Consider the following 25,618-nt stretch of genomic DNA (forward strand, 5'->3'; position numbering starts at 1 on the left):
GGATTTGAGATCAGTGTTGGGATTACAAACACTGTGAGAAGGGGACGTGAGCTTCCTAAGCCCTCCATCAAAGGCCCGCCTGAAACATTATTAATGCTTTTAATAAACCTCGACTGTTTTAGTTCCATTGTTCTTTTTCCCCTACTTCCTCCCAGTTTTTATTTCAAGTATTTGAAGAAAGTTTTATTTTCTTAATGAATTGATGACTTTTCTTGTGGCCATTTTGACCCTTCATCAGAAAGTATATGTATTTTTTTCCAGTCAAGCCAGCTGTTACACACTTTGCAGCAGAGTAGGTGATATTCTAGCTACTGAATTTTAATTCTGATTCCTGTTTTTGTCCTTCACAATTCCTTTGACATCTGATTTACATTTTTTTTTAATTTTCTGTTTTTGAGTGCTTATAATTAAGAATGAAGGAGAGCCTCGTCATTGGGTGGCAAACTTAGTGGAGATTAGATGATGGGTTTTTCATTTTCAGAATGAGTTTAGAGGGCTGGTGTTGTGGCGTAGTGGGTAGACCCGCTGCCTGAGATGCCAGCATCCTGGTTTGAGACCCAGATGCTCCACTTCCTGTCCAGTTTCCTGCTGTTGGCCTGGCAAAGCAGCAGAGTATAGCCTACATACTTGGGCCCCTGCACCCACATGGGAGACTTAAAAGAAGCTCCTGCCTCCTGGCTTCTACCTGACCCAGCCCCAGCTGTTGTGGCCACCTGGGGAGTGAACCAGGCAATGGAAGACCTCTCTCTCTCCGTCTCTCTCTCTGTCTCTTCCTCTCTCTCTAACTCTTTCAGATAAATAAATAAACTTAAAAAATGAGTATAGAAGGGCTTCTGAACCTTCTGGATTGTGGGAGAGTTTAGATGATGATTCTGGGGAGCCTAGTGTAGAACTAACAAGGATGAGTGATTATTCATGTATCTCCTTTGAGCATGTACTTGCTTTTTGCTTTTAAGTGCTGTGTTTAAATTTGTACCTTTGAACAGAAATTTGGATTTAACAATCTAGTATTAACAACAAGCAATAAATTCCCTTTTTTGGGTACTGCTAGGCAGATTGATAGTCATTTTTTTATTTTATTAGTCTTTAAAATGTTACCCTTTCCATAAAATCCACAGACTTTGATAGTTATTGATGAAATTATTTTTTTTTTTTTATTTTTATTTTTTGACAGGCAGAGTGGACAGTGAGAGAGAGAGACAGAGAGAAAGGTCTTCCTTTGCCGTTGGTTCACCCTCCAATGGCCGCCGCGGCCGGCGCGCTGCGACCGGCGCACCGCGCTGATCCGATGGCAGGAGCCAGGAGCCAGGTGCTTTTCCTGGTCTCCCATGGGGTGCAGGGCCCAAGCACCTGGGCCATCCTCCACTGCACTCCCTGGCCACAGCAGAGGGCTGGCCTGGAAGAGGGGCAACCGGGACAGAATCTGGCGCCCCGACCGGGACTAGAACCTGGTGTGCCGGCGCCGCTAGGCGGAGGATTAGCCTAGTGAGCCGTGGCGCCGGCCTTATTGATGAAATTAAATATGTGACTATTGAATGTTGGCTGATAACTTAGGAACTTTGATATATAGTCAAGGTGCTGCACAGATATTTAGAGAGTAGACAGAAAGCTAATACATACATTGCTTTCATTCCTCATTGAAAAACAAGAACCTTGGGGGCCGGCACTGTGGCGTAGTAGGTTTAGCATCCGCCTGGGCACTGCTCCCATATGGCTGCCAGTTTATGTCCTGGCTGCTCCATTCCCTGCTGATAGCCTGCAAAAGCAGTAGAAGATGGTCCAAGTGCTTGGGCCCCTGCAACTCTGTGGGAGACCTGGAAGAAACTTCTGGCTCCTGGCTTTGGCTAGGCCCAGCTCTGGCCATTGGTGGCTATTTGGGGAGTGAACCAGTGGATGGAAGACCTGTCTGTCTTTAACTCTGTCTCAAGTAAATAAATAAATCCTTTTAAAAAAACAGAATGGAAAGTCATTATTTAAAAAACAGACCCTTCCATACTCTGTACTATCACTTTCTTTTGTTACTTTGTCCATTCCATCATTCCTGCCCTTTGACACATCCCATAACCAATTATGAAACTAGCTCTTTATGCTCTATGAAAACAATATTCCTCATGCCATTTCCTTTTTTGTTTTGCAGGTTTTTTTTTTTTTTAAATTTTTTAAGATTTTATTCGATAGAGATACAGAGAGAAAGGAGTGAGTGTAGGAGATTTTCCATCCACTGGTTCACTCTCAGTGGGGCTGGGCCAGGCTGAACCCAGGAACCTCTTCCAGGTCTCTGACATGGGTGGCAGGGGCCCAAGGACTTGGGCCATCTTCCACTGCTTTCCGAGGTGAACTAGCAGGGAGCTGGATCAGGTGTGGAACAGCTGGGACTCAAATCAGCATCCACATGGGATGCTTGCACTGCAGGGAGTGGCTTAACTTTCTATCCCACAGCACTGGCCCCATCTTTGGTAGTCTCTGGATAGGCATTTTCTAAGTCTTGGCTTCAATACGTGTGCTGCCTTCCTTGTCTTTTCTATCTGTGTAGTTTGAAGTGCTTTTTCTCTCGCAAAGTTGTCTAAAAGACATTATTTTTTTAATATTCTAACAAATAGGTAAAATCAGCTGTTAACTCTAGACTTACAATTAAAGAAACTAGAGGCTCTAATTTTAGCCTTGATCTATGCATTTTCTATTTTACATGCTTGCATATATGTATGTAGAGTTTGTAAAATAGATTCTTCAGATCCTTTAGTATAAGAATGATTACTAGCACCTTAATAACTCTGTTTCATTGATGAGAACTAGATCCTGTACCACAGTGGCGTATCTGGTATACTCATCTCCATTTAGATGAGTGTCTTTGGGGAATTTATGAAAGGAGAAATAGAAACAGATCAGAATCCTTTTATATCAAATCTGTTGAGCTCATTTTGGAGCCATTTGAGCCTTGATGAATGGGTAGTTTTATGTAAAAGTGAAGAAAATGGTCTCATATCCATATAAAGAGAATATAGCTTCTTTTGTGTGTAGGGGTATTTTTTTTGGGTGGCTGTTTATAAGGGTAATACATTTAAAAATAAGAATGGTAGAAAATTCATTATATCAAGTTGTTAATTGAATTTCTGGACTAACAGCTATGCCATTATAGGGAACATGTTTTTATCACTTATTAATTTGTGCAGGTTGACCCACCTTGAGAATGACAGTGGCTATTCTACACTTCGAATGAGAAGAAAGTCATTGACCTATTTCTTTCTCCCATTCCTAGGTTCTCCGAGGAGGAGCCAGCCAGCGCCCTTTGACCCCAAATCAAAACCAGCAGGGCCAACAAACAGATCCGCTAGTGGCAGCTGCAGCAGTGAATTCTGCCCTTGCGTTTGGACAAGGTCTGGCTGCAGGCATGCCAGGTGAGGCTGTGTTGTTGTTTGTAATACTTTGGGGAAGAAAAAAAGGTCTACTCATTGGGATTATGTTGAGGAATATGGACAATACTTTCACCTTGTTTAGGCTTGTTGTTGTGGCTTGGCGACTGGCAAGGATGATAGATACTTGCCCTCACTTAGACTATAGTTCGTTGATGAGAGCATTGTTCTGAGCCAGTCTGGAGTCTTAAATGTTGCAGATATGTTACTATTCACATAGGTAGCAATACGTGATTTTTCTTTGATGGTGAACTGGTTTCTTCAGGACTAGGGATATATGGAATGGCCAGCCTATTGAATTATCACTCCAAGGCTTTAGTCTTTCTTTTAAAGATTTTCGTTATTTGGAAGGCTGAAGGAGAGAGAGAGAGAAAAAAACACAGAGAGAAACAACGAGAGAAAGAAAGAAAGGGAATGAATATCTTCATCCTGGCCTCTCATGTGGGCTGTCAGGTGCTGCCTTCTTAGGTATATTAACAGGAAGCTGAATCTGAAGCAGAGCAGCTGAGACTGTAACAAGCACTTGGATAGGTAAGCTATGACTTAACCCACTGTGTCACAACACTGGCCCCCAAGGCTTTTAGTCTTTCTGCTTATGTATTTGAAGAGTGTAATTACAAAGAAATTCTGGGTATTTTTGGTGGAGTCATACCTTAATTTGTGGGGCTTATCCCAAGTCAATAATAGAGGTACATTTTAGCTGCCTATTTCTGAGGTTAGAGATATGTCTTGAGTATATGATGTTCTCAGCTTGTCACCTGTACCTATGCTTTGCATGGAATTGAATGTAGCTTATTATACTTTGTTTGAGACAGATCTTATCATATCTGTTATGGATTTTAACAGATTGAAAAGTGTAGCTTCATCAGCTGATTTATGGATTCAGTGAATAACTTGCTTCATTTGAGAAGTCACCTGCAGTTTCTCATGTGACTCAAACTAGGAGTGGGAGATCCCACATCATCTAGTATTGAAAGATCCTGTCAGTTGAAGCATATCTAGTCTTCCTGCTAACTTGCAGGATATTTGTACTTAGATTATTTTGTGAGATATGTGTATGAAATTATTGTGATTGTTGTAACCATTTGTAGCCTTTTTGTTATTCATTTAGTCAAGAACACAAAATAGTTGTCAGTATAAGATTACTGGTGATGGCCGGCACCGCAGCTCACTAGGCTAATCCTCCGCCTGCGGCGCTGGCACTCTGGGTTCTAGTCCTGGTTGGGGTGCCGGTTCTGTCCTGGTCGCTCCTCTTCCAGTCCAGCTCTCTGCTGTGGCCCGGGAGTGCAGTGGAAGATGGCCCAAGTGCTTGGGCCCTGTATCCGCATGGGAGACCAGGAGGAAGTACCTGGCTCCTGGCTTCAGATCGGCACACTGCACTGGCGGCAGCGGCCACTGGGGGGTGAACCAACAGAGGGAAGACCTTTCTCTCTGTCTCTCCCTCTCACTGTCTAACTCTGCCTGTCCAAAAAAAAAAATATATATATATATATATATTACTGGTGATAACCTTGGCTGGTGCTCTAAAGAGCGCAACTATCCCTATCCCACCCTATCACTTTCTAACCCTTTTCGGATGATGAGTAACACTGCCCCCTACAGTGCCCTTAATAGGGATCAGACATCCTGCTGGATCCTTCACCTCCATCTTTTAGCAAGAACTTTATAAGTTAGGTTGTACTGTTGCTAAACTTAAAGGAAGCACTGTACAAATTTTTCTGGGGCATATGTGAATTGACAGCAGCATTACTCTTGCACTTTGGGCCCATTATTAAGTAAAATAACGGGCACTGGGACCACAGAAACTACAATACTGCAAAGCTGCTAAGTGTAGTTACTAAGTGACAACCGGCAAGTAGCCTGTGCAGCAAGGACAAAGGCAGGCTTCATATCTCAAGCAGGGTGGTGTGATGTTTCATTATGCTGCTCAAGATGATGTGTCTGCTTATTCCTGAGGGCTGCCTTTGACAGCACTTTGCTTCATCATGAAGGATGAATCAAGAACCGAGTGTCTGCTAGCAGTAAGCCTAGAAATATACCTCTGACCGTGCGGATAAGCAGATACCTGTCGTTTGCTGGACATGATTTCTATTCCTGCCTCCTGGTTGGTTGTTAATCATAGAACAGTCAAAAGTGTGAACTTCCAAGACATTTTTTGCCCTGCCAATTGGATGCAGATTCATCTCTTTAAACTAGCTAGTCAAAAAAGGACACTCTTTGGCACCACTTTGTGTGATAAAAGCCCTCAGACGCAAGCTACTTGGGCAGCTCTTCCTTTGGAGCCCACCTCTCCTGACGGCTGCATCAGGGTGGTGTCCTGCTTTCAATAAACCACAGAAGATGGCATGTGATTTCAAACTAATGAATTGCTTATTCTGAAATTTTCACATTTAATATTTTCAGATGGTGATTGTGGAAACTGAAACCTTGGAACATGAATGTGTGGATAAAGGAGGATATTTATATGTTGGCTTGATATTCCTAGGTTATCCAGTCTTGGCTCCAGCTGCTTACTATGACCAAACTGGTGCCCTTGTGGTGAATGCAGGGGCAAGAAATGGTCTTGGAGCCCCTGTTCGACTTGTAGCTCCTGCGCCAGTCATCATTAGCTCTTCAGCTGCACAAGCAGGTGAGCTTCCTTCTGTGGACTCTTGTCAGAGCAATCCAGGAGGGGAGGAGGGACAACTGATGAAGATGTTCCTAACATATATTGAAATATGCTGTATTTGACAGTTCTCAGTGTAGCAATTCTACCTGTAATATTTCAAAGAAAGAATCAGAAGCAACAAATGACCTTAGTAGAATCTGATTGTTGAGGGTGCATGTACCATAAGGTTAGAAGCAAGCACTGGCTCCACTGAGAACAGAGGAGGTTGGATTATTCACATAAAATGGCAATGTTGGCTGAAATCCAGATCTTATTTCACAGCAACCCAAGCCATAATTTTAATATAACTTTGGGCTGGGGGTTTTATTATTTTAACATGCAGTAAGGGTGGAGGAAGGGTGTTGGAAGTGGTAGAGTCTTGCATTTGATCAGGGGTGGGGGAATAATATTTGTTCACTTTAAGCTTTTAAACTTTCTGGAATTAGGAACAATAGAGGGAATTTAAAAGAGAACAGCATGCTAAAATAGGAGTTTGAAAGACTTTAGTTAATAGGAGACATGGTTGTAGGAAAAAAACTCAACAGGTATTTGTACAATTTGTGATTTGGGGAGGTAGTTGTATTTAATGGGTACTTTTGATGTTTGTACCACTTTTAAACTACAGACTACTGACAGTGAACTTGCTCCAGTGATATTTTGACTTCAGATTGAAAGCAGAAATAGAAAATAGAAGCTTCTGATGTAAGGGTCAAAGGAAAATTCATACAGTTCTTTACAAGCTTTGTGTCTGCCCTAAAAAAAGTAGTTAGCATTAAAAAATTTGAACAAAAAGGATAAAAATGTAGTTTGGGTATGTGACCAGTTCATTTCACAGCCAAACGGTTTGCTTTCTTCTTTATAGCTGTTGCAGCGGCCGCAGCTTCAGCAAACGGAGCAGCCGGTGGTCTTGCTGGAACAACAAATGGACCATTTCGCCCTTTAGGAACCCAGCAGCCCCAGCCCCAGCCCCAGCAGCAGCCCAGTACCAACCTGGCCTCCAGCTCTTTCTATGGCAACAACTCTCTGAGCAGCAGTTCACAGAGCAGCTCCCTCTTCTCCCAGGGCTCTGCCCAGCCTGCCAACACGTCTTTGGGATTTGGAAGTAGCAGTTCTCTTGGTGCCACCCTGGGATCAGCACTTGGAGGGTTTGGAACAGCAGGTAGAAATCAGACTCAGTGCTGTTAAAAATGAATTTTAATTATTTTTGCAATCTTTGTGGATGAATTTTAATTATTTTTGCAATCTTTGTGGATACTGATAATGCATGGAACCCTGGAACCACAGGCATATATGACTTGAGCCCTGTGGAAATTCAGCTACCCTCCCCATAATCTTTTGAAATAATGGATTATTGAAATCAAGTTATGTATTTGGGCCTTTTCCAGGTCCATGCTCATGTTATTGCTTATTTATACTCACATGGTTGATTTGTTTTAAGGTTTTGAGAATTGCGGGAAATTCTTACAGGCATTGAGAGGGAACTGTAGAAAGGTGGGCTTTAAAAAACAGGGAGGAGGCCATCCCTGAGATCACAGAGCTGAGCACTCCACATTCAAGACCGAACTGAGTGCTTGGCGTGCAGGCCTTAAAGAGTTAGAAGTTTCTCCATTCTTCTGAGCAAAATTAAAGTAGACTTTGTGCAATATCGGGAGGATAGATGTTAGACCAAGATATTTTTAGTTCTTCGATGAGGGAAGCCAAAAGCTGGTCTATAGTACAGTGAACAATGAGGTAACTGCAGTGGTTAGAAAACAATGTGATTTCAAAAAAGGTATGTTTGAGAGAAAGAATCTTAATTGGAATTGGAGGCTAGTAGTAACTCTTGATTGACTCTACTGAGAAAATAGGCATTCATATATAAGTCTTGTGTAGTGGGGCAAAACCCCATTTACAGTCTTTTTTTCTGTATTCCATTTTTCTACTAGAACCTTTGGGTCAATAAAAGGCATTCTTTCTAGTCCATTTTCTTTCACCTTTTTTCATAGCTTATGTGGCCGTCAGAGCTTTTTAACCCTCCCCTATCCCATAAAATATGACACCAAAGGAAGGTAAATTTGGCATACGTGTGATGGTTTGATCAAAAGTTTCATGTTAACCTGAGCCATGTCCTCTTTCTTACTTTATCTGCCCCTAGAACTGCTACATGAACAGTTAGGCTGTCTCTGCTGACAAATTTGCAGTGGTAAGGAGTCTGGATCAAAGTGTTAGGAACAGGTCACTGGGCTTGTTCTTCGAAGAACAGGCCTGTTCTTATCTGCATTGTTTTAATTCCATTTTAGTTGCAAACTCCAACACTGGCAGTGGCTCCCGCCGTGACTCCCTGACTGGCAGCAGTGACCTTTATAAGAGGACATCGAGCAGCTTGACCCCCATTGGACACAGTTTTTATAACGGCCTTAGCTTTTCCTCCTCTCCTGGACCCGTGGGCATGCCTCTCCCTAGTCAGGGACCAGGACATTCACAGACACCACCTCCTTCCCTCTCTTCACATGGATCCTCTTCAAGCTTAAACCTGGGTAAGAACCATTACTCTACCACCACTTGAACTCTAGAACTCTCTTGCCACTGATGCCATTATAAGTACTTTGCATAAGCAAAGGACCATCCCTTTATCCTAGCCGTGTCCTGGATGCTCTGTGCCTTCCACATGTTATTCAGGCTGTACCTACAGATAGTATAGAAGCTTTAGACTTACTAGATTTTGGGTATAAACTCTATATACCTTGTGTATTCACATGAGCTTTAGCTTGAACATTTTGTTCTTTGGCTACTTGTGAGACTCTTGCATTACAAACACAGTGCAGGTTCATTTCAGTGCAGCTGGAAAACACAGAGACACAGAAAAATAATTTATTCACCTAGTAACTCCTCCTGAAATGACACCACAATTAATATTTTGCCTTATTTCTTTTCAGATTCTCCCTCCCCATGTATATTTATGTTTACATTTTATGTTAAAATGCTTTCATAAGTAAAGCATTTTATTTAAACAATTTTGCCAGATTCTTAGATAACTATCATAACTATGCTCTTAAACTACACAGTGTGCTAATGAGTAGATGTATGTTTTCCTATTTGGGTCATTTTATATCTGGGTTTTTTTGGTTTTGTTTTTAAAGTGATGTTACCATTTAGATCAAGAGTGGGAACGTCTGGCCCAAGGGTGTGGTCCTGCAAAGGCAGAACTTGAAATGCAGTGAATCTGTAGCAGGCTCATTTTTAAGTCGATCATTTTGTATGGTCTGTAGGTGGTATTATAAATAGCCAGTTGGCCCTTGGCAGAAAAAATATTCCCTACCCCTGACTAAATTGTAGAAAATAGGAGGGTAAAGAGGATACCAAGCTCTGCAGGCTGTAAGAATGAAAAGAAAATCCTGTTAGTGTTTTGTGTGGCAAATCTCTAAATCTTTTACAAGGTAGGAGGTATTTTCTTATCTCAAAGACATGATGCCCACTCCCTTTTCTCTGTTAATTATCAACCGTGGATTTTGAAGTACCAGTTTGTTTCCCAGATAGGGAAAGTAGAGACCTAGAAGTAGAGTGACTATTCAATTGATCGTGCAAGCTGGTGAGTGGGAGTGCTGCTAACAGTTAATTAATGATGACAGGCATCAGAACTGTCCTGACAAGGCAGCATCAGTGGCCACTTCACCTAGCAGGTTCTAGTTCTCAGCAGCAAGTTTAAAGTGAGGACAGACTACAGATGAATACGATAGCTTAATTGAAAAAGACAAAGACTGAGAAATGGTTTATAAGAATCATGAAAACCTGAAGTAGGTAGGGGAATAGAGTTATTCTAGAACTAAGAGTAGTATCTCTGAGTTTCAAAGAGGTAAGTTTCCAGGCAAAACTGTGTGTGTGTGTGGGGGGGTGGTGGTGGTGAAAACTACAGTTGTACAACTCAACATCTGAGGCTGTAAAAGGGCATTACTTTAGAAAAGTTGTAAGGGCATTCCTGATAGGTAGGCCCATAATGGATGGGTAAAGGGATAAGGTGTGTTATAAAAGTGTTTCCTAGTGACTGAACACCTGGCTTTAAACCAGTCAGTGAAAGTAATCCCAGTTTGATATGTGAATAGAGGAAGGAACTAACACTCACTAATGGTTGCCTGCTAGTGGTACTGGATTCGAGTCCTGTACACATAGCTCTGGAGGGCGTAGGTATTATCCCTGTGTTGTGGATGTAAAGAATCCAAGTCTCAAGATGTAATGTTTTCATCTCAGAATTAGAATCAAGCCTTTTTTGGGACCTCAAAGAAAACATACAAATTTCAGTGTATATACTGACACATGGTGTGCACAAGATATCTTTTGAATCAGTACATTATCAAACTCATAAACATTATCTTTAGTTTCTTGGCTTAAACATTTGAATTATGTCATCCCATACTGATATTCAATGAACTAAATCTGCAAAAAATTTTTTTCTAAAAAGTAGATAATGGATGTTTTAGGTTTTCTAGGCCAAATTGTCTCTGAAGTGAATATTGAACTTTGCTGTTGACATGTGAAAGCAGCCACAGACAAAATGTAAATGAATGAGTATACAGCTGTCTTCTAATAAAGCTTTTATTTATAAAAATACATGATGGGCCAGGTTTATCCTGTGGACTGTAGCAGCTCCTGAGTTAATTGCTGTAGCTATTGGTGTTACTTACATCGTAGTGCTTTCCCTCTTCCCAGTATGCCAGCAATTGAATGAATTACTTCTTAATTTATGCTTTCCCTATTAACTCACACTGAGTTATTTTCTGCTTATGTCTTGTTGTGTTTTTTCTTTTTTTAAGATTTATTTTTTTGAAAAGCAGAGTTAAAGGGAGAAAGAGAGGTCTTCCATCTGTTGGTTCACTCTTCAAATGGCAGTAATGGCCAAGGCTGGGCCAGGCCCAAGCCAGGAGCCAGGAGCCTCATCTGGGTTTCCCACATGGGTGCAGGGGCTCAATCACTTGGACCATCCTTTGCTGCTTTCTCACGTACATCAGCAGGGAGCTGGATTGGAAGTGGAGCAGCCAGGACTGGAACCGGCACTCATGTGGGATACAGGCACTGCAGGCTCTGGCCTTACCCTCTGCACCACATCACGGGCCCCTAGTTTTATGTGTAATATATCTTCCCTCATGAGAAATTCTGTGTATTTGCATTGGACTTCTCTCTCACTGCATGTTGTACCGATATCCTATATTATTCCCAAGGAATCTGCTGTCTTCATCAGTAAAGCTTTGCCTTAACTCAGTCTGTTTTCTTGAGAAAAGTGTTCTTCTATGCCATATTCTTAAGCAAGAGAAAATAGTTGAATAGTTCTTGGTTTCTAACAGAGTCCGTGCAGAAATCCTAAACATACTTTGGTGCAAGAAATTTAACATATTCTTACCAAGTTTGTATCGCATCACACTGAGTACAGCGTCTGCTATTCAATACTGCTTCACTGCTCCCCCCAGCCGTCAGTTACTTGATCAGGACCAGCCATACAGACAATTCCGTTTTCATTGTGTTGAGTACTCAGAATAACTCTTCTGCCCATGGAAACTTAACTCGGTGTGATTTAATGAATTTTCTAATAACACATAGTTTGTAAGCATTTGAATGTGGATACCAGCCTATAGTTCTTTTTTTCAGCATGGACATATTCCCTATCACATCATTTTTATACTTCATACTAGTAGTCAGACATATGTTAAGATTCTAAAAACAATTAGTGACCTGCTTAGTAATTTTTATTATTTATTCACTAGTCACTTAATTGAGGGCCAACTAATGATTCTTCAGTGACTTCCATTACCAGTTGTTGAAATTCCAGATGGAGTAGGGTGTGTGGATTCATTCAATTATACTTTACTTATTCATGCATTCTATCAAGTGAAGTTTAGTAATTTTGGTTTGCACAGCAATTCTGTTAAATACATTTTAGAATGTTTATAGCCCTTCAGTAAGATTCTTCATGGCCTGTTGTGGTCAGTTCCATTCTTAGCCCCAGTCAGCCACGATCTGCTTTCTGTCTCTAAATTTGCATGTTCTGGAAACTATACCATGCAGTGTGTGATCTCTTTCTCTTTGCATGTTTTCAAGATTCATCTATAATATACCATGTGTCAGTTCTTTTTTATTGTCAAATAATCTTCCATTTTATAAAAATACCATCTTTGATCTTTCCACTCGTAGCTAATGGACATATTTTTGGCTACTAGGAATAATGCTGCTGTGAACATTAAGTGCACGTGTTTCTTTGTACATGTTTTCATTTCTCCATGGGTAGAATAGTTAGATTGTATTTCTCGTTTTACTTTCTGGGAAACCATCATTTTGCTGGGTCTGTCTTACTGAGTGTAGTTATGGCGGTGGACGTGATAAGATATGTGGTTTTATTTTCCATTTCCCTGATGCCTACTGATATAGCGCGTCTTTTCATGTGCTTATTAACTATTTGTGTTTATATTTGAAATATCTGCTCATCATTTTTGCCTATTTTAAAATTTAGGTTTTATTATTACTGAGGTTTCAGAGTTTTTGTATATGCTGGATATAAGTCTTTTATCAGATACGTGATTTATATGCCTATTTTTTTCACTTTATTTCTTTTTATTATTTCTTTTTAAAATAAGAGCTCTTCTGTCTTCTGGTTCACTCTCCAAATGGCCACAACAGCTGGGGCTGGGTCAGGAGTCAGAAACTCCATCCAGATCGCCTATGAGGTTGGCAGGGGCCCAGGTACTTGGACCTTCCCGTGCTGCCTTCCCAGGTGCAAAAGCAGGGAGTTGGATTAGAGGCAGAGCAGCTGGGACTCCAACCAGAGCCTCAGCACAGGATGCTGGCATCACAAGAGGCAGCTTAACTTGCTGTGCCACAACACCATCCCCTAGTTTTTCATTATTAAAATGGCATTCAAAGTAAATTTTTGTTTTGATGAGGTCTGTGGGGAGCAACTCGGACTAGACTAAGTTATTGGAATTAAGACTTATTCTATGCATCTGCTCTCCCACAATATGGCGCTAGGAGAGGAGAAAGCAGCTTCTACGCAGCTGCCTCTTGCCAACTTGAGTGATGACCTCCAGGAGCTGATCCTGCTCCTGATTGGAGGAGAGCAGCGTACTCGGCGTGTGGGCAGCCGAGTTGGGATTGGCGGAGGAGGACTATAAAGGAGGAGAGAGAAGGCATGCACCAGGAACATCTAAGGGGAACATCTAAGGGGAACACCTGTGCAGCCCCCGAGAGAGCCGGCCGGCGGTGTGCCGCTCCCCCGCGGAAGTGGGGAATGCGGCAGGGGGAACCGCCCTTCCACGGAGGTGGAAGGGACGGACGGTAGCCAACCCGGGAAGAACCAGCAGCCAACCCGGGAAGAAGCAGTAGCAAACCCGGGGAGGGCCGAGCAGACGAAAGAACAGCGCAGGGTCCTGTGTCGTTCCTCCACGAAGACGGGGAGCGACAGAGGTCCAATTTATTATGTGTTGAGTATAGGATCTAAGAAATCCTTGCCTAGCACAAATTCTTGAAGATTTCTTTATTTTTTGTTTTAAAATTTATTTTTTTAGAAGGTCCATTCATTTATTTATTTGAAAGGCCCAGTTACAGAAAGAGAAGAAAAAGAGAGAGATCTTCCCTTCTCTGGTTTGCTCCCCAAATGGCCACAATGGCTAGGGCTGGGCCAGGCCAAAGCCAGGAGCTAAGGGCTTTATCTGGATTTCCCACATGGGAGGCAGGGGTCCAAGTACTTGGGCCATCCTTCTCTGCTTTTCCAGGTCATCAGCAGGGATTGGATTGGACATGAACCAGTGCCCATATAGGATGTGGTGTCACAATCTGACGCTTAACCTGTGGCACAGCACTGGCCCCTAAAATATTTCTTCTTAAAAATTTTTTTTAAAGATTTATTTATTTATTTGGAAGTCAGAGTTACACAGAGAGAGGAGAGGCAGAGAGAGAGAGAGGGGTCCTCCATCTGCAGGTTCACTCCCCATATAGCCGCAACAGCCGGAGAGAGAGAGAGAGAGGTCCTCCATCTGCAGGTTCACTCCCCATATAGCCGCAACAGCTGGAGAGAGAGAGAGAGAGAGGTCCTCCATCTGCAGGTTCACTCCCCATATAGCCGCAACAGCCAGAGCTGCGACAGTCTGAAGCCAGGAGCCAGGAGCTTCTTCCGGGTCTCCCACCCAGGTGCAGGGGTCCAAGCACCTGGGCTATCTTCTGCTTTCCCAGGCCATAGCAGAGAGCTGTGGATGGGAAGTGGAACAGCTTAGGAGTCCTGTGCTGTGGTGTTAGCAGGTTAAGCTGCTGCCTGATGTGTCAGCATCCCACATGGGTGCCAGTTCAAGTCCTACCTAGCTGCTCCACTTCCCCATCCAACTCCCTGCTGATGTGCCCGGGAAAGCAGCGAAAGATGGCGCAATAGCTTGGGCCCCTGCAGTTTTGTAGGAGACCTGGAAGAAGCTCCTGGCTCCTGGCTTTGGTTTGGCCTAGCCCTTTCCATTGCGGCCATTTGGGAAGTGAACCAGCAGATGGAAGACTTCTCTCTCTTTCTCTGCCTCTGCCTTTTCCTCTTTGTAACTCTGCCTTTCAAATAAGTAAATAAGTCTTTCCCAAAAAAGTTTTTAAAAATTTATTTAAACGGCAGAGTGACAAAAGGAGACAGAAGTGAGAGGAGAGAAGGATCTTCTGTCTGCTGGTTCACTCCCCTGCAGTATAATTGGGGCTGGGTCAGATGAGAGTCAGGAGCTAGGAACTCTCTGCAGGTCTCCTGCTTGGGTGGCAGGGACCCTGGTATGGGAGCCATTATCCACTGCCTCTCAGGGTGCACATTAGCAGGAATGTGGCTTTGAAGCCAGGGTGAGACTCCATGCTGGGTACTCTCATATGGAATGTGGGCATCCCAGGTCATGCCTCAACCTGTCCCAGTACTCTGATTTATGGCTTACATATGACTTGTGACTCTCACTTGCACTTGAGGTATCTGTATCTGTTAAATTCTCTTACTTCAAGAAGAGTATGGAATGTGAATGTCCCAAAGGTCTGATTCTTAATGGTTTCATAAGTCCTGCCTGCCCATACCTCTCTCTATCCTACATCTGCCCCCTCTCCATTTTCTGCAATACTTCTCCACGTTTATGGTTTTCTGTAGACTCTTCACATTGTGCCATTTACAGCTCTTAGCGCAAAGAGGTAGCAGGTGCAGTTTATTATTAAGTGCATGGTTGACAACTCCTAGTCTTTTTATGTGTTCTGAAAGAAAAGTATTGTACTGTTCATTCTTACAAAGTTGTGATATAGTAAAAATGAGCTCAGAGAATTAAAATCTGTCCAGAGCGAAAGAATTCCAGGGCTTAAACCATCTTTTGTATTGTCTCTTTTAAGGTTATATGTGTCTTTAGTTTGTTAGGAAACAGAGTTCAAATATAGTACCTGTCTTTGTTCTTTACTTCGTTGAAGGAAGAATTTTTAAGTTAGCAGTAGGTAACCTGCACTAATTTCAGATTATCTGTTAGTCAAGTATGTGCTTGTAGATAAATCCCCATTCCAAACCAAAATGCAGTATTTGTGATTTTCAACCTCATTCTCTGAAGGAGACTGACCATGTGACTTTGGACTGTTGCCGTGTGCTCAGAATACTATTAAACTTATTTAAACCTAGGTCTACCTTGTTTTTTTTTTTTTTTTTTTTTAAGGATTTAGTTTGGCGAGAACTCATTGCGATGAACACTGTTACCTGTGCCTATTAAATACTGAGCCAGATGTTGGAAACCTTGGGAATTTTTCTTTAAAGGCAAGGAGACAGGGTTTTTACCCATTAGCCATCTAGAAGATCTGTAAGAGCAAAAAGCAAATGGATGAGAACATTCCACATAGCAAGGGAATGGAAAACTAGATGGCCACTGGCAGAAAACCCTTTTGTAGTTGTGTGAAACAACAGAAATACATAGTAATTTAAATAAAAGTCAATTCATTAATTTCTGTAGAAAGATGTTAGAGGTGGCAGTAAAGCCCACCAGTGTCAAAATACTGTATTAAATAGTGAAATCTCTAAGGGACTCACTTTGAGGCCTATAGGAAAGTTCTTTTTAAGTCAAATTATCAATCTAGGCCCTTGAATGGCTGGCTCTGGAGTCAGCGTCTCGGGCGCGATTCCATATATGTACGCCCATTATTGTGACCCCTCAAACACGTTTCTCCACATTCCCCATCTTTAAGAGCAATGGCAGTGTACCTTTTGCCAGGTATCTTTCCCCAAAACAACCAGAAAGCCACAATTTAAGCACTGGTTTAATGTTTAAAGAAATGTGGCTTGGCTCACACAAAATGTTTATGAACTACTAGTTTGCCATGTATAATTTAGCACCTGGGAAATTTTCTTTCTCAGTAATAAAAGCTTAATATGCATATGTGTATGTGTGTGGGGTGAGGGCAAGGTAGGGGTGGGGCACCTGTATCTGTCTGGCGTCCTCAGTAACTAGAACCAAATTCAAAGCTTTGAGGCAAAACGTAGAACATTTCATCGTAGGCACGTTATCTATTATTCATCCTAGCCCTTTTTGTTACAGATTAGTCAGTATGTTTTTGGTCACAATAACAGAAAGCAGCAAGTAGTGTAAGCTACAGGTTCATTTATTTGCTGATATAAATGGAGGGACAAGTGTAGCAGTAGGATAGTTTTCAGGGTTGGTTTATCCCATCATTAAACATTGTCACCAGTGATCTGGCTACCTTCTGATATATCTTACGGCTTGGTCATCGACAGGTTCTTCAGATACCTTTGATTTGTTTTCAAAACTCTGTGTTTTTTTTTGGGTGTGGGGGGGCATTCCTTCTTAGGCCTGTTTGTTGCTGTCGCCATAGTCTACCATCTCCTGCTGACCTGCCTTACTGTTTGCTCTTTGCCCGTTTCTCCCCATTCTCAGGGAGAAAAGAATTATCTGTGAGATGGAATAAAGAACAGTTATATGGCCAGTATTTTTACATAAGTTCCCATTGTTTTGTTAAAAATATCTTTTCCTTTATTTTTCTTTTTTAAGATTTACTTATTTATTTGAAAGGCAGAGTTAGAGAAAGAGGGGGCGGGGGGAGACTTCTATCCACTGGTTTACTCCCCAAATGGCTGTAATGGCCGGAGCTGGGCCAATCCAAAGTCAGGAGCTGGAAGCTTCTTCTGGGTCTCTCGGGGGTTCAGGGGCCCAAGCACCGGGGCCATCTTCTATTGCTTTCCCAGCTCATAGCAGAGTGCTGTATCAGAAGTGGAGAGCAGGGACTGGAACCATCACCCATATGGGATGCTGGCACTGCAGGCAGTGGCTTTACTTGCTATACACAGTACCGGCCCCTTCCATTTGTTTTAAGAAGTACTGTGGAATTTGACAAAAATAACAATGACCAACAAGAAGATGGTGTAATGGAGTCTGAAAATGAGTCTCATACGATTGCAAGGTCCTTATGCCTGAAGTGTCATTCTATATTCTAGCCATGACAGTTTCCAAGTTTCTATCTTTATAGGAGCATTTCTTCTCTCTGGGTCTTAATTTCCTGTTACATGAATGAGAATTAAAAACTTTTGCAAAAATGCCAGCAATAATGCCATAGAGAGTATATATGAAGATTTTGTAGCATATAGCTGGCCATGGCTGCTTCACAGATTCTAACACTAAGCCATTTTCTTTTGGTTCCATCACTTTGAGCCTGAAACCTTTGAAACTAAACCGTTGAATTCCATGGAGAAATCCAAACCAGTTATCTTATTATACCTACCATTAAATTCAAAGCCAGGCATTCATTAAAACTCAGAAAAAAGTTAACGAACAAGCAGTTCGTTGTTGTTGACTTTTCTCCTGGGTTCTGAGTTGTGTTTATCTGCTGTTTGTGGTTTATGTGGTATTTCCTATCTATTTCACTTTTCAGATTAAAAGTAGTGTGGGAAAAACAACCCAGAAAAGAATTAATGTATACATTATTTTTGTAATGCAAACTGGAGCTTAGAAATTGAAATTATACTCATGATTTATTATGCTGGTTTCCGTTTCGATAACCTTGTGGTCATCTCTCTGTTTTACCTGTCTAAGGATTCAGTTGTTATTCCCTTGTCAAAAATCAAAAACAGCAGTATCAGTGGCATGAAGGTTGATGCTACTGCAGTCATTTCAGGCTCTAAGTCCATAGCATTTGTTGAGAGCTGCCCATTCGTGATGAAGAACTTGCAAACCTTCCATTTTATAGTGTATCTCTTTTTTCCTCCTATTCCTTACTTCTAATCCTTGGCTTTGGCTGTCTTAGTAATTTTCAAATTTCTATTTAGTGGCCAAGCCGTTGCTTCTAAGGAAAGCTTTTTGAAGGGTCTCCTGCAGAAAACAGATGAATCTGAATTCCCCAATTTTTAAGGATGGATTTCAGATGGGAGTAGGGATTATTCAAGAGTGGATAAGTCTCCACAGAGCTCAGCTTGGAAAACCACTGATGTCTCAGTGCAGTTTGGTGTTTTCTAAGTACCCACTGCTGGTGTTCAAGTGCTGGGCTCACACAGTAGGCACAGTTTGACCTCATTTTCTTTATTAAGGGCTATGCTAAGAGTTGCTCCATTTTTGCTAGCAGTCTGCTATTAGTGGTAAAAAGCATTTCCCTCTCAAGCTTTGTGCCATTTTCCTTCCAGATTGGTGAGTTCTCCCTGGGAAATCCTGGCACTGATAGACTTGAGACTTAAAACAGAAACAACAGGACTGGAGAACTCAGGACAGTGCAGGCTTTTGCGGGGGGATGCTTTTCCCTTTTTCGAATGCAGTTTCTTAAGAATGGTCTTAAGTTCCTCTGTTCTGTAACCAACAGGAGGACTCACAAATGGCAGTGGAAGATACATCTCTGCTGCCCCCGGCGCTGAAGCCAAGTACCGCAGCGCAAGCAGCGCTTCCAGCCTCTTCAGCCCCAGCAGCACCCTCTTTTCATCCTCCCGGTTGCGGTATGGGATGTCTGACGTCATGCCCTCTGGTAGGAGCAGGCTTTTGGAAGATTTTCGAAATAACCGCTACCCCAATTTACAACTGCGGGAGATTGCTGGACATATAATGGAATTTTCCCAAGACCAGCATGGGTCCAGGTGAGGACTTGGCTTTGGCAGTGGAGGTAACTGAAATTTTAACTCCTTAAATTCTGTCCCTCAGACAGGTTAATGTCTGAATAATTCACCATAATATAGTTCAATCAAAGCGTGCCTCTTAATATGCTTCTCATTAATTATTTCAGAGGGTCACTAGACAAACAGGTGTTGGCAAAAGGGCCTTTCATAGCCAAGAACACATGTTTTAAAACACAAACATTTGGACTTTCTGGATGAGTAGCCTGGTGTTTCCAATTCAGAAGAATCCCATAAAAATCTACATGTTAAAAAAAGAGACTCACATAAAGACCTGCACAAACTTTTGCTGCACTGAGCATTATAAAGAATCCTTTGCTCTCAAAGGAGTATGGTTCAGCTACACATTGGGTATGTTGGCTGCTTAGGAGTCAGACCGTTTTCCCACTTGCTCCATGCTGTGGAAGTGAGAAACCTCAGAGTTGAGAGAAGAGGCTGTTCCAGGGGCTGGATTTGGCTTTGGTCTCCCCTTCGGCTGCTACAGTGGGCCTCACAGAAAGGGAGCCTGATTCTAGGGAAGCAGCATCACCTACCCTTCGTCCCCAGGGCTCTTTGTTTCCATTTTGGTTTCCTTGTCAGACCACATCCAGGTGTCAGACCCTGCCTCGTTTGTCAGTGCTGCCAGCATGCTGCTGAGCAAGGGTTTCTCATGTTTGGATTCCTGCAGGCCAGATTCAGACAGGGTGATTTCTTCATGTAGTTGCCTGCACTACGTAATGCAGACCGAGTAGCTGCTGCTTCTGAAGATGAGTCAGAGCACATAGTAAGGACCGTAGCTTTGAGTTCAGCAACGTGGAACTGGCTTCCAAAGTTCTTTCTCTGACACCTCTCCCCACCTTTATGTCTTCCCTGTCTCCCCACACTTAAATCAAACTTGGTCTGTATGTCCTTCATAAGGAAATACACAATATAAAATACATATTCTATAGCTCACTAAGTGGGTGGGCATTTGGTATAGTGGCTAAGTTGCCATTTGGGAGGCCCACATCCCGTATTCGAGTGCCTAGTTCAAGTCATGGCTCTTTTGCTTCTGATCCAGCTTCCTGCTAATGTATCCTGGGAGGCAGTCCTAGTGCTTGGGTCCCTGCCACCCATGTGGGAGATAAGGGTGTAAGTTCCTGGCTCCTAGTTCCTAGCTTTGGCCTGGCCCAGTCCCAATTGTTGTGGGCATTTAGATAACGAACCAGCAGGTAGAAGATTTCTTTCTGTATGCCTCTCTGTCTTTTAACTAAAATAAAAAATGAAAATAAATAAATGAATGCCCAAATCAAATGTTAAAAAAGTGAAAGTTTCATGAACCTAGGAGATACTTCGTCTTTCCAGAAATTCTTCCTTTAGAGGAGCTCACGCAGTAGTAGCACTCAGTTTACTGTGTGCCTGAGTGAATGCATATGCACCCTCGTACCTGCAGTTGCAGAACTGACACTTCGTAGAAAGCGACTTACCCCTCTCTTTCCCAAGTTCTGTTTCTGCTCTGAGATCACCTGTTTTACTTTGTACTTTAGGTTCATTCAGCTGAAGCTAGAACGTGCCACCACAGCAGAGCGCCAGCTTGTTTTCAATGAAATCCTCCAGGCTGCGTACCAACTGATGGTGGATGTGTTTGGGAATTATGTCATTCAGAAGTTCTTTGAAGTAAGCCTTTGTTCTTTTTCCCCTTTGGCTTTATAACTCTGCAGGATATTTTGATTAAGAATAGCCATCTTCCCTCCCTCTTTCTCTCTCTCCCCTCTCTTTCCCCTCCCTCCCTCTGTGTCTCTAACTCTACTTTTCAAATAAATAAATCTTTAAAAAAAATGGCCATCCCATTCCAGTCCTTTCTGAAGAGCTTTTTAAATGCTTGCAGTTCTTCAACAGCATCTGTCTGTTGTTTGTGGTGCAGCTACCCAAGCAGGTGATCCCAATCTGTGTTGGGAGTGTTTTGAGAAGTTTTGTCCCCATTTAGGACCCAGCCTATTACTTCTGATTGTTAACAGTAGTTTCATTAAACCTGCCACTTTGGGAAGAAATAATCCATGTAAGGTAATTTTAGTGTGAAAAATGAGATGGGGAGAAGATTCATAGAGAATTGTACATGAACACCAACCCCAGTATTTTTCATCATAAACTGAGGTTATCCTTAGGCCTTGATTACTTATTTTACCTCTGTTAATTTCAATAATGCCTACTCTTATCATTATCTTTGGAAAATATTCATGAAAGTATTTGATTTATGTCTTTCCTCTAATAAAGTTTCAGAGAGGCAAAGATATTTTACTTCTCATTGATGACAGCTACAAGATCCATGAGGTCAAAGCGTTCGTTGGAAAATACATATTATGAAAAAACTATATGGATTTCAGACAAACTTTTTTCCATTTTCTAAGCAACTTTTTAAAGTATATCTTTAAATCCAGAATAAGACAAAACATTTAGATGAGAAATCTGGTGTGGGGGAAGAAATCCTGCATTTCTACACATTACTTTCCATCAAAAATTCTGTTTGATTGGTGTGAAGATAAAGTGGTGTACTTGAAGATAAAGTGGTGTACTTGGGGCTGGCGTTATGGCATGCTGGGTAAAGCTGCCGCCTGTGACGCCAGCATCCCATATAGACATCAGTTCCTGTCTTGGCTGCCCCACTTCCCATTCAGACCCTGGGAAGAGCAGAGGATAGCTCAAGCATTTGGGTCCTTGACACTCACGAGGGAGACCCAGATGAAGCTCCTGACTCCTGGCTGCAGTCTGGCCCAGCCCTTCCTGTTGCAGCTGTCTGGGAGTGAACCAGCAAACGGAAGATCTTTCTCTGACTCTTCCTCTCTCTCTGTAACTCTGACTTTCAAATAAATAAATAATTGTTAAAAAAATTTTAAAGTGGCTTACCTACAGCTTTTATCTTTCTAGCTTTTCTCAGGAAGACTTGTGTTCTTTGAATTCTCCAGCTATGGACAAAGAAACCAAACTAAGTATAACCCTTCTGTTTTTGATTCTTGACAAACACACAAGCGTTTGTCACCAATATGACAGTGCAGTGATCAGCTCCAGAGGCTGGTGCAGCGTCCAGGGGCCAGAATGTGCAGTGGATTACAGCTTGTGGTGTGGGGCAAGCTAGAGAAGGTCTCTGTATCTTAGTGCCCTTGAATGGAAAAGGAGGGAGTTCGACATCACAGAATTTCCTACAGACTCGGGATTCTACTTTTCAAATGAAAATTCAAACAAGGATGTTTGAATAGAATTTTAGCCATATCTCTTCATTCTACTAATTCTCCTCCTCTCCACTCAGTTGCCTGTGTAAATAGACAGTATCGGTTCTTGGAATAAGGTAGAACACCAATTCAAAACACAGTATCCATGTGTGCTTTGGCTTAAGCTGCACAGAGATGAAAGAACTTTTTAACCTGTGGGCCTCAGAGATCTGAGGGGCTGGAGATTTCAAGATGTTCTTGTATATTCCTCAAACATTGTTGAAAGCCTTAAAAAATTCAGTGTCTTCCACACATACTACTCATTTCTGAGTGCTCTCATAATCAGTGGAGTAGGGACTCATTTAATAGTAGTAGTGAATTAGTGGCAGCTTTGAGGAATTACTTATTTCCTTAAATACTAGTAGTGAAACGACTGCTGTTGGGTAGCTAAAAAATTTTAACATTCTAAAGAGTTTTTTTTAATCAAACGGAGAACTGCTGGAAGAAACAAAGATTCTTTAAATGAAAGATCTAAAATATTGGTGTGTAACAGGGTTACACGAGGTCCTGCCAGTGGTTGATGAAGAATAGCGAATGCTTCGCTTCCTCTGGCTTCTTTCTTTCTGAGTAACGGTGCTCACTCACACATTATGTCTAGTTTGGCAGCCATGAACAGAAGCTGGCTTTGGCAGAACGCATCCGAGGCCACGTCCTGTCCTTGGCACTACAGATGTACGGCTGCCGAGTTATCCAGAAAGCTCTTGAATTTATTCCCGCAGACCAGCAGGTAATTGTAAGTTTCCCCTTTAACTTTTCTCTTGGTGTTTAATGTTTCTCCATGGTATATGTAGTGAACTTGGTAATGCTGCCAACCTACAGTTTTCCTTTGATGCTTATGGCTGTCTTTCTGTGCATGGCCAGCATGAATTATACGATTAATTTTGTAAATTTATAGTAGATCAGTTGTCTTGTGTTAAAACCAGTGGTTCGCAGCGCTCTTACCTTGACCAGAACTTATGTGCAATTTTACAGATGTGTTTTTTGTTTGCAAAGAATTGAAGCAGGTAAAATGCTAGTAAGTTGTCATTTTCTTCATTTGAATGGAACATTCCAATGAGCCAAATTTGTCCAGCAAATCTTTCACTTCAGTTCACTCCCTCGCTCTTCATTCATTCCACCCGCATTGACTTAAGAGTGCTTGCCCAATGCATTGTATGGCCTGGCACACTGTCCCACAGCCCGCTCATGGCAGACATGAGGGCCTGGGATGATTAAGATCTGATCCCTGCCTGCAGTGCACGGTCTGGTGGGAAACAGCTGTGGGAAGCGTCGTGGGCGCGCAAGGGAGACCCTCACCCTGCCCACCGTCTCCCCCGGGCAGGCCGTGCAGGAGAAGCCAGAGCTAAGAGGAGTTAGACCGGACAAAGGGGACAGAACCCTGAAAGCTTTGTGTTGTGAGTGGGGAGCTCATGCGGAGATCGCCTGAAGAGACCCTCGGCTTCAGGATTAGCCCTGGGGCAGGTCCAACCCGCACTGCCCAGACCATGGGGCACGGGCAGGGAAGCAAACCCACAGGGAGGATGTACTGCAGCTGTGTTGGTGCTGGCCAGTGCCAGCAGCCTCTGGGAGCTTCCCATCTGAGCCCTCAGCCCCTGGGCTCTGAGCTCACTCAGCCCTTCTCAGTTCAGGGGTTGGCCATTGTCTGGCAATGATGACCCACTTGCCCTCACTGAGAACAAAGTTCGGTAATGAGAATCTTTGTTATGGACTCAAGTTCTGAGCCAGACAGGACGCCCACCCACCTCTGATCCCAAACCCTACCACCCGACTGGTGGTGGCGATGGCAGTTGAAGGCTGAGTGAGTTTAAAGTCCTGTGGGGTGTGAGTTCCTAGGTGGCGTGTCAAGATGCTGCTGTGAGGGCAGAGGGCAGGCGGGTTGGGGACACTTGCAGATTTGCATTTTGTTCACTCAGTGCTCATTCCTAGAGATGCAGTGCTCATATGAAAGTGCTGTTTGTAAGTAATTACAAGCAGGTGTTAAGCTGTTTTTAGTTGTTTTCTAATGTTTAGTTTATTACTGATTTTAATGTTTTCCTGGTTTTTCATTGATGGTTGAAAACTTTTCTGTTTAATTTTCCTTTTTCTTTTGCACCTGCAAATTTCTTCCTGTCTTTTGGCTGTAATGCCCACTTGCTGGAAGAGAAGCAGAAGGATGACAGTTTCTTTTATATGTTTTCCTCTTTGCCTTCACCCACGAATGTGGGAAATTCTTTATTTTGTCTTCACTTTTTCAAATTGTACAGTGTTCTGGCTGAATGTCATGGGTTTTTTGTTTGTTTGTTTTAAAAGAAAACCTCCCCTTCCTTTCCCTCAACCTATTGTTCTTCCCTGGTCATGTTTCTCTGTGGTGACTTATTCTAGATCTGAACTACTTTTCTTGCTATGAATAATTTACTCATTTTTCAGTAGACATTTAAGTGACATTAGCTCCTCTCCTGTGGAATTGTAAATGTCTTTTGGATCAAGAAAATATTCAGGATACCACCTCATCTTTAGTTAAGAAACTGTCCCTTAGTTTTATAAGTGTATAAATATCATTCTCTATTTGTTTTTTTATTTTTATTTTTATTTTTTATTTATTTATTTATTTATTTTTTTTTTGACAGGCAGAGTGGACAGTGAGAGAGAGAGACAGAGAGAAAGGTCTTCCTTTGCCGTTGGTTCACCCTCCAGTGGCCGCCGCGGCCGGTGCGCTGCGACCGGTGCACCGCGCTGATCCGAAGGCAGGAGCCAGGTGCTTTTCCTGGTCTCCCATGGGGTGCAGGGCCCAAGCACCTGGGCCATCCTCCACTGCACTCCCTGGCCACAGCAGAGAGCTGGCCTGGAAGAGGGGCAACCGGGACAGAATCCGGCGCCCCAACCGGGACTAGAACCCGGTGTGCCGGCGCCGCTAGGCGGAGGATTAGCCTAGTGAGCCGCGGCGCCGGCCTCTCTATTTGTTATTCTGTAATTATGTTTACAGAGTAAATTATTTCCTCCTGAAATTTCAGTAATTCCTTTTGGAAACTTTCCCTGAATATCTGGCCGTTTCCCTCTTTAGTCCTTGGCACTTTATTCTTTTTTTTTTTCCCCCTAGCTGATATGTTAGTTGATTTGATGTAGTCAACATCTCAGGGATTTAAAACTTTGCATTTATTAATGACAGTATTTTAGCTTGTCAGTTTTTAAAGTTATTGATTGATTTGAGGGAGTGCTGCCATCTGTTGATTCACTCCCCAGGTTCCTCAGTGACCAAAGCTGT

General features: G+C 42.5%; 1 protein-coding gene and 2 non-coding genes across 52 annotated transcripts in view; all 3 read left to right on the forward strand.

The window, feature by feature from the left end:
* The window catches only part of PUM1 (pumilio RNA binding family member 1), a 150,864-nt gene that overhangs the window by 109,657 nt on the left and 15,589 nt on the right, over positions 1 to 25,618 (forward strand). For 22 of the 50 annotated variants that reach the window (XM_017346521.3, XM_070078873.1, XM_070078877.1 and 19 more), the window contains 7 exons: positions 3,257 to 3,395; positions 5,896 to 6,039; positions 6,920 to 7,216; positions 8,337 to 8,573; positions 18,850 to 19,117; positions 20,659 to 20,788; positions 22,976 to 23,110. In XM_017346521.3, coding sequence (XP_017202010.1) covers positions 3,257 to 3,395; positions 5,896 to 6,039; positions 6,920 to 7,216; positions 8,337 to 8,573; positions 18,850 to 19,117; positions 20,659 to 20,788; positions 22,976 to 23,110 — 1,350 coding nt within the window. The remainder of the gene's footprint in view (positions 1 to 3,256; positions 3,396 to 5,895; positions 6,040 to 6,919; positions 7,217 to 8,336; positions 8,574 to 18,849; positions 19,118 to 20,658; positions 20,789 to 22,975; positions 23,111 to 25,618) is intronic. The other 28 variants (XM_070078879.1, XM_008265822.4, XM_070078875.1 and 25 more) reach the window with 3 other exon arrangements.
* Positions 3,517 to 3,589, forward strand: LOC127493825 (small nucleolar RNA SNORD103/SNORD85). Its single transcript, XR_007924363.1, has one exon. It is a non-coding gene; the product is annotated as a small nucleolar RNA SNORD103/SNORD85 (small nucleolar RNA).
* On the forward strand, positions 24,019 to 24,103 carry LOC127493823 (small nucleolar RNA SNORD103/SNORD85). The gene has a single exon (XR_007924361.1). It is a non-coding gene; the product is annotated as a small nucleolar RNA SNORD103/SNORD85 (small nucleolar RNA).

Source organism: Oryctolagus cuniculus, chromosome 7 (genome assembly GCF_964237555.1).
Source record: "Oryctolagus cuniculus chromosome 7, mOryCun1.1, whole genome shotgun sequence".
In the NCBI taxonomy this organism is placed as follows: domain Eukaryota; kingdom Metazoa; phylum Chordata; class Mammalia; order Lagomorpha; family Leporidae; genus Oryctolagus; species Oryctolagus cuniculus.